We start from the raw sequence: 8,677 nt of genomic DNA, 5'->3' as shown, positions 1-8,677 counted from the left end.
GTAGATTTTTTTTTAAAATGTCCCTTCAGGTTAACAATTCTATTTTCTTCTAGTTTACAAAATGCTGAAACAGTCAGTCTTCTCCCACACCTAAATTGGCTGTTTTCCAAGTACTTACCATGGATCCTCTTACTCTACTCCTTACCTGGTATTATTGCTCTCTAAATCTACAGCCCCAATTTTTGCTGGAAGGGTATTTCCTTTTTGTGTTGGGCTGTGATTTCTGTTTCTTAAAAAGCAATTTAGGATACTGGGAATTCTCCTGCAATCTGCAAGAAGTCACTGTAGAGGTAAAGCAAGCAAGACGCTGGGAAGAAATGCCTTCTGCATAAATCTAGTTACTCTAGTCGTCTTTGACAAATTCTGGGACCAGACTTCAGGCAGAGATGAAATTGTCCTCTTCACCATATCTATTTTTTTTATGACTGTTCATATTTACATACGTGACACATATAGGGAGCGAGAGAGAGAGTGATGACGTGAGGCTCTCCTGAAAGAATAGGAGGTAACGAGGAAATAAAACAGGTGTCCGAGAAGGGCTCCTTTCAGAGAAGGGAGAATAGAGAATAATCATCATTCACACTCTCAAGAGTTCTCTGCAGAGAGCAACCTGCAAAACCGAACTCGTGCACCCTCTTGGGGGACAGGTTCTTTTGCTTTCTATTTGCTCACCGGCAGCCAGGGTGCATATTTGAAAGGGACCGTATTTCCTCCTCGATGGCTGGAAAGGTCGATTTTTCCAGACTAATGTATTCAATAGCTCAATAGCTTTTTTGTTATTATATTTATTGAGATAGAGGGGGAAGAGATCGGTTGAAATTCTGTCTGGGTAAGTGGGAGATTCTCTGCGATGAGGAAGGCAAGACTTAGAAGCAGGGGGGGAAAGCAGCAGACCCCCGCCCCCACAGCACGCGTTCCCCTTACTCTCCACCAGTGACCTCCCTTGGAGACCCCAGGCAGCACATCAATATTTAATCAGCCCTTCGGGGCTTGCCAGGCACTGCTTTCACTGCGCTGAAGCCGGCGCCGGCTCCGCAAACCGCTTTGGAAGGACGGGCTCCCGGATCGCCCCCTCCCCAGGGTGGCTCTGCTCCCTGCCCGGCGCGGCGCCCACCATGCGCGGCTGCCAGCGGCACACGCTGCTCTGTGCGCTGCCCTGGCTACTGTGGGCTGTGACGGCCGGTCGCCCAGCGAAGCCCCCCACGCAGTTCGCAGAGCTGCGCGGCGCCCCAAGCGACCCAGCCAGGGGCGCAGATTTCAATCACGTCTACAGCGGGGTGGTGAACCTCAGCACCGAGAACATCTACTCCTTCAACTACACCAGCCAGCCTGGCCAGGTAAGACACTTGCTCCCCTCGCTCGACTCCTAGAACTTGCCAGGTTTCAACGCCTGGGTCGCTGCTTTTGGTTCCCCTGAGAATTGGCCGTGGGACTTGGAAACCGTCATTTCCTTTCTCCCGAAAAGCAATCACTGCCCTGCCAGAGCTGCCACAGCCAGCCTCGGAGGCAACTCCGCTTCACCTCGCGCCTACGCCGGCCTGGTCACTGGTAATTGTGGGCTCTGCAGAGGCGCTATTTCCCTGCCCCTTCTACGGGTCCTTGCTCCCTGCTGGGCCTTTCTCCAGGAAAGTCATAATTCCTAGGTTTGCGGGAGGGCAGGAAAGACCTAACCTCTGTTCCCAGACCCGTGCGGGAAAGGAATCTCCTTTCATTTGTGTGATCCAACCCTTCTATTTCATTGCGCACGGGGAGGGAGAGCTGCTAAAATTCTAAAATGGAAATCGTGTGAGAATGGACGAAAGCTGCAGAACCTCTGTGTGTTCAATAGTCACTTCCTGCCTTTCGGTACCATTGTCACAGAATGTGCTTCAGAGAAGCGAGAAGACCTGGTCAAAGACATTGGAACTGCAGCCATCACCTGATCTGCCCAGGATTTTATCTTAAATAAGGATCAATAATTGTGTGAAAGTTCTAGACTTATTTCTGAGAAAGTTGAGGTGAGACAAGGGCGGAGGATTGTTTCAGTAACTGTGCTTTTGACATATATACTCTGATTACATAATTTTAAGAAAATGTATGTGGTTCGCTTTTTTTCTGTCCCTTCAATATGGTACCTTCTGGAGCACAGAACAAGAGAGAAAGAATGTACAGTGTACCTACCTCTGGATCTTCTTCCCACATTGATGCGTTTATTTGTACCTTACTGTGACAGCATTCCCAACTCCTTTGGAAAATTCCAGAACCAGATGATTGGGATACCACCATATTTCTCCTTCTCTGTTTCTTATTCTCATTCAGGCTCACAACTGGAAAACCTCCTTGCTTTAACTAGAAAGGGCTTATATTGTGGTGGGGCCGGGGAGGGGGACAAATGTGCCTTTTGCTACTCCCAGATATCTTCCAATTCTGTGTACTGATGAAGTGCCCTAAGTTTCCCATCTTGAGTCTGTCAGACAATCCTGTGGCACTATGGCCATGGCAGCACAGCCCTTACCCTGCTCCATCCTCCTGTCACCTTCAGGTTGTATGTCCTGTAATGGACAGAGGGACTATGTGCAGTAACTTACATTGCAGACAAGTGGGAGGGGGCAGTTTTTATTTCCCAAACCCACTCAACTTCTTCCTATCTAGCATGAGGTCCCCTATAAGCTGGTTGATATATTACCCATGAGGTATGTTCCCAGCCCTGTGATTCCCATGGAATGGATAAGTCTGAAAAACCCCATGATCTCTGGGGTATAATATCAGCTTCTCACTCAGTCATTGGTAAGGGAACAGCTTACACATGCAAAGTAAATCCTAGCATCAGACTTTGATGTTTCTTGCAGTGCTGCTTTGAGATAAACTAACTGCTTTTTTTTTAAAAAAAAAAATATTCTTTTAGTTGTAGATGGACACAATACCTGTATTTTATTTATTAATTTTTATGTGGTGCCGAGGATCAAACCTAGTATCTCATGCATGCAAGGCAAATGCTCTGCCACTGAGCCACAACCCTAGCCCAAATTGACTGCTTTTTAAATGCTGATTTTGATTTTCCCTCCTTAGTTCTGTGTAAATTTCTCTACTACAGCACAAGTTGCTGTGTATGCAGTTGAGGTCGCCTACTTGATTTTCCTACTAAACCTTGAGTTATTGAAGGCAAAAACACAATCATGTTCATTACTGTATCTTAGTACCTAGTGCACATATAGATTTATAATTTTTTTAAAAAAAATGAACAAGTAAGTGAATAAAAGACTAAAACACCTTTAAGCTGAAGTTAAAATATACATTGCTTTCAATTTAATAGGTTCGAATATGTGAGATCATTTCAGATAAAAACAAAAATAAATTTTACTTTTAAGAGGAACAAAAAATTTTAAAATATTCTATTGTGTCCTTTATATGTTGCCTGTATGTGTGTTTAGATGTCTTTTATTGAAACCAATTTCTGTAATCCCAGCTACTTGGGAGCCTGAGACAGGAGGATTTTGGCTTCAAAGCCAATCAGCAATATAATAAGACACCATTAAAAAAAAAAAAAAAGATAGTACCTTTATTTTATGAAACAATGTTTTTTTAAAAGTTGTGAACCTCACAGTCCTTTGAATTTTCATTAAAATGTTACTACTAGTCTGAGAAATACAAACTTGAGAATCATTTCAATTATTTTAATGTCGGTTTGCACTAATATAAAACAGATGTCAAACCTTACAGTTTTCTGAGACATATTTTCAATATGTAAATGAAAGAGTGGAACCCCCAATCTACTTACCATAGGAAATTACCCTCTTCTCTCCAGCCATGTTCCTGTTGATTTTTCCAGAGATGACCATTTCCAGATCTGTATGTCCAAACCATTACTCCCATTTTCTACTGATGGCCTCCTCTCTTCTTGATCTGCTTTGCTCCAAGTTGAAGAACAATGTCATGAACATAGGTGGTGGAGTGTAGCAGAATTTTACTGAAGGTTTGAAAAAACACGAGGGAATTGCACCACAGCACAGGGTAGGTAAGACATTGGGGATATAGCTCAGTGGGTAGAGTATTTGTCTTGCATGTACAAGGTCCTGGGTTCAATCCCCAGAACTGCCACAAAAAAAAAAAAAAAAAGGAAAGAAAGAAACTTAGGCAATACTATCTAAGGGGAGATTTCAAGATGGTAGCTCTTTCTTTCAGGCCCTGAACTACCAACATTTTCCAAATGCTGGCCTCCACACTCTAAATTTTCATTACTCTCTCATGTTGAATTTTTTTCCCCCTCCACTGTCAACTTCAAACTCACTAAGGAGCTCTGCTAAATAAAGATCTGTAATCTCTAGAGCAGAAACTTAGACTAGACTGGTTTTCCACTAACCTGACCAATGTCTCAGTTGGTCAGGGTCCCTTTCCCTGCAGGGTTATTTTCCATCACCTTTCTTCAATCAGCAAAAATTGAGGTTTAGAAAAAAATTTTTGAGTTTTAATCTTTCACCCCTTCCTCTTCAAGCCATTGTTGTTTTCCTTTTGCCTTTCAGGAGAATGTCTAATATAAATTTAGGCTTTGGTGAAGAAAGAAAGGAGTTGTGGGTGCCTTGCTCCTAATACTTTCCATCAGCCACTGCATTTTCCATACCAAATGCTGTCCTAGAGGATGGGTTTACCCAGCCGTGTCATGCTAAGTTAGCTGGACTCAGCACCAGGAAAAGTCTTGTATGCCTCCCAGCCATAGAGTCATATAAATATGAAGTTGCCATTTGGGGGAAAAAAAAAAAACTCTGAAACAGGGGAGTGACTAGTGTGAAGAAAAATAATGGAGATAATAACTGAAGGTGCAGGTTAGGCAAGATCAGGTTCATTTCATCTCTCTGGAAAGGAAGTTTCTGGAGACTTTCTTTAAGAGGAATAGGGTTACACTGTGCAAACAGGGTGTTCTGTAACCACAGGGCTCATTCATACTACAAGGAAATCACCTTGTTGGAAAGTCACCAGGGATCTGTTTGGGACAGAGGGCACAAACTGAAGTGTACCGGGAAATGAGAATATCCTTGTAGAGACTGGCAAGGCAATGACCAGATGTTTCTGTGTGAAGTAGATGGTACTAAGAAGCCCTTAAATAAAAATCTAACCACTGCACAACAGGTTATCTCTGCTGAGGCTTTAAATAACAGAACTGAATGTTTGTCATAGAATTTGAAATGTTTCCCTGGAAATGTCTCTTATGTTTATTAAACTGAAGCATTTGTCTTTTAATGACATGTATTATACATTTCTGTACCCAGAGAACAATCTTTGGATTTATTAATATCAAACAATGGTTTTATATCCAGAAATTTGGCAGTTTTATAGTTTCATATTTTGTGTTTAGGTATATTATCCATTTGAGGTTCCTTTTTGTGAAAGGCAAAGTTTGTTTTTTTTTTAAGAGTCAAACTCAAATTTATTTAACAGATCTCAAGGTTAAGGTTTCTATTTAGGCCATTATTATTATTATTTTGTATATACTGTCCATTTGTTCAGCACCATTTGTTGAAAAACCCTCCCTATATTCTTAGTATGTTTGCATTTACTGCCTGCTTTGGAACAAAGCAACTTCACACCTGGTACTTAATGTTCTTATTATCATTCCCCACCTTCCCTTCTGCTGCCATCACCTCTAATGCCTGACATTCTCTTATCTCTCCTTTTTGCTCTGCATCTTATGTTTCTATGAATCTCTCATTTTTTTAACTTTCCAATCTCTTATGAACATGGACAGTCCATCAAGTTTTCCTTGCTTCTCTGGACATGATCTCCTCTACTTGCTTGAGGCTTTGCTAACTGCAAAGATACTGTGTCTTATTTGTTCCAGGAGGTATGTTTTGTTTCTTACTCCTGGTTCAGAGTCATGATGAATAACTCAGTTACTAGAAGCTGGTCTCCTGATGACCAAGATTTTGCTATGGAGTTTGAACAGTACCAACAGTGAAGGATGAAAAGGAAATGTTATTGGGGCAGACAGTCAATATTTGAGTTGACTTCATGTGCCACTCTTTCCTTTGCTCAAGTCAAAATAGTTGTCTTTTTCAAGTCTGCTTAGCTACAGAAATGAAATTTTTTTGAGACTTCCCTTGAGACTTTCTATTCTTTTTTCTATCACTAAAAGAAACTTATATAAAATATTCTTTGAAACCAAAAGAAAGGGCTAATTGTGTTTTAAATTTAAGATTAAAGAACCTTTTAAGTCAATCTCTTCTCACTTAACAGGAGGAAAACTGAAAGCCAGTGAAATAAATTACTTATCCAAAAATCACAAATCTAGTTTAAAGCAAATCTAAGAATGTATCTTAAGTTCCAGAAGATATTTTCTCAGGATATTTCTATTAAAGCACTCTCCTTCCCACAAGAGCATATATACCTGTAATGATTATCAACAACAATAACCTTAAAATACTATAGTCTTATTCTCACAGCCACACCTATTTTCATGTTTAGCTTCCTTACAATTACTGAAAAGTGAAACAAGATTTTTATCATTGTTTTTCCCCCATGAATTATCCAAGCATTCTTTGGTCTGTGTATCTCAGGCAAGCAGGGCAGAAACTAAGTCAAGCTATGAAGTTGGCAGATTTTCTTAAGTATTTCAAAGAACCACAGCCACCACCAAACATGAGCTTACAGTGACCCCTCTGGATCCCAGAGGACCTGTCTTCATCCCTTTAGGGTTTTTGTTTTCATCAAGATACAGGGCAGCTTGGAGGCCCATGCAACTAACCTGTTACTTCAGGGCAGTGTTATTCCTTAGAACTGGTATTTCTGGATCCTCACTAAGCAGCCATGAAGATAAGCCACAATAAACAGGACTAACTGACTGTTTCTGTCCTTCGAGATTAACTGCCCCGCTGTGGACAGAGTGACTCACAGCTATTATAATTAACTTCCTAACTGGAAGCATATGTTGTGAGCCCAAAACGGGAATGCCCACAGTTTTATTTCTTCCATCTACCTCCTAAAAGATTCCTGTATTTGTCTTCCTCCCTTTCCATATCACTCTCACCAGGAAGAATTATATGTTTCCAGGAAAGAGAGACAATGATTATCTTCAAAACAGAAGGATAAGGAGAGACAAACAGTGGTGAAGTTTTGGTGTGCAGAGGGATTGGGGAAAATTATGAATAGTGAAGCCCCCAAATGACTATTAGGTGTAAGAGAAATGGACAGGGAAGGGAAGAGGACATAGAGTCAGGCAAGGTTCTTGTCTACAAACAACAGAAATCAACCTGCTAACATAAGTAGAGAAACGTGAGTTACCAGCCTGAGACAACATTTGGGACCAAGAGACTAAGCCATAGGAAACCACAGCCATAGTTATGCCGCAGGAATGGCTCAGTCATGGCGCCCACTCTGCCATCACTGCCTCTACTACCATTGCATATAGCCTCCACCTGTGCCCCATTGATGTCTCCATCACCAGTGAGATCTAAACTTCCCTTCATCTTTGTGTCATTTCCTCTCAACTGAAAGTGCCAAGTGGATGTATAGGTCATGTGTCTGAGCCTTTGAGATCTATAGGCTGCCTTGTCCATCCCCCATAAAGTTCATACAGTGGGATGGAATAGGGGATTTTCCTCCAAAACATGCAACAGTTTTGGATGCTGTACAGCCTACAAACAAACCCTTCTAAAAGCTCTCATGGGCCAGGCCCGGTGGCACACACCTGTAATCCCAGCAGCTTGGGAGGCTAAGGCAGGAGGATGGAGTTCAAAGCCAGCCTCAGCAAAAGCAAGGCACTAAGCAACTCAGTGAGGTTCCTGTTTCTAAATAAAATATAAAATAGGGCTGGGGATGTGGCTCAGTGATTGAGTGCCCCTGAGTTCAATCCCTGGTATCAAAAAAAAAAAAAAAAAAAAAAAAGAAAGAAAAGAAAAGAAAAGCCCTCATGGGGTGCACTGAAGCTAGTGCATTTGTTGGAGAATAGCTAATGTAGACCCAGACATTGGCAGGAAGAACACTGGTATGCACACACTGCCTTCTATCTATTCCCATTTAAAGAGGAGCATCTCACCTGAATTCTTCAGAAAAGAATTCAAAGAGGATATTTCACCTCTGCCATATTGTCACTCCTCAGTTAGATATGGTTTATTCTCCCCTAGGGCCCCTTCTGCTTATCTTGAGAAGTTGTCTTTGAAGACTTCGAGAAGGAACATGTTTGTAGATGATCAATTTTGTCTTGTTTAGAAAGCAGTTCCTTTAGATAGCACTTATATCCTATAAACACTTATTTACAATTATAAATGGCACCAGTTGGGCAATAAATTGTATACAGAAATAAATAGCTAATAAGCACAGATAATTTACAATCATCACAAAAATTTTCTGATGCTTCTCCATCTTCAGAGCATTAATTAAGTAGGCTTCAAAATAGCTCTAGGAGGAGCTTGCCTGCTGTGCAATCAGTCAGCATATAAATAAAATCTGGGGAGTGGATCCTTGGGTTTGGCTCAACCATAAAATAATTATTTTTTCAAAGTCTCCTTATAGGAAAAGACTGAGCAAGAGATAGAAGGAGGCAGAAAATTTAAAGAGGAGAAAAGGAATCACATACAAATGAACAGTCTCAGATACCCAAAAGAATGGTGAACTAGTACAGGTTGCTGGCTGTGTCCCAGGAACTGAGCCTGGAGATGCTCAGAGATAAGCCAGTGGAATTGAGAAACCAATGCAAAAATGGAGAGAA

At 41.4% G+C, this 8,677-nt stretch overlaps 1 protein-coding gene across 5 annotated transcripts in view; it reads left to right on the top strand.

Moving 5' to 3' along the window:
* The first annotated feature begins 1,115 nt into the window (after positions 1-1,115).
* Sidt1 (SID1 transmembrane family member 1) overlaps positions 1,116-8,677 on the top strand; it is an 81,847-nt gene continuing 74,285 nt past the window's right edge. For all 5 annotated transcript variants that reach the window (XM_076868864.2, XM_076868863.2, XM_076868860.2 and 2 more), the window contains exon 1: positions 1,116-1,337. In XM_076868864.2, coding sequence (XP_076724979.2) covers positions 1,116-1,337 — 222 coding nt within the window. The remainder of the gene's footprint in view (positions 1,338-8,677) is intronic.

The sequence above is a fragment of the Callospermophilus lateralis genome, chromosome 10 (assembly GCF_048772815.1).
Source record: "Callospermophilus lateralis isolate mCalLat2 chromosome 10, mCalLat2.hap1, whole genome shotgun sequence".
Taxonomy (NCBI): Eukaryota; Metazoa; Chordata; class Mammalia; order Rodentia; family Sciuridae; genus Callospermophilus; species Callospermophilus lateralis.
The sequence above is the reverse complement of the archived record's forward strand: the minus strand, read 5'-3'. Positions and strand labels throughout refer to the sequence as shown.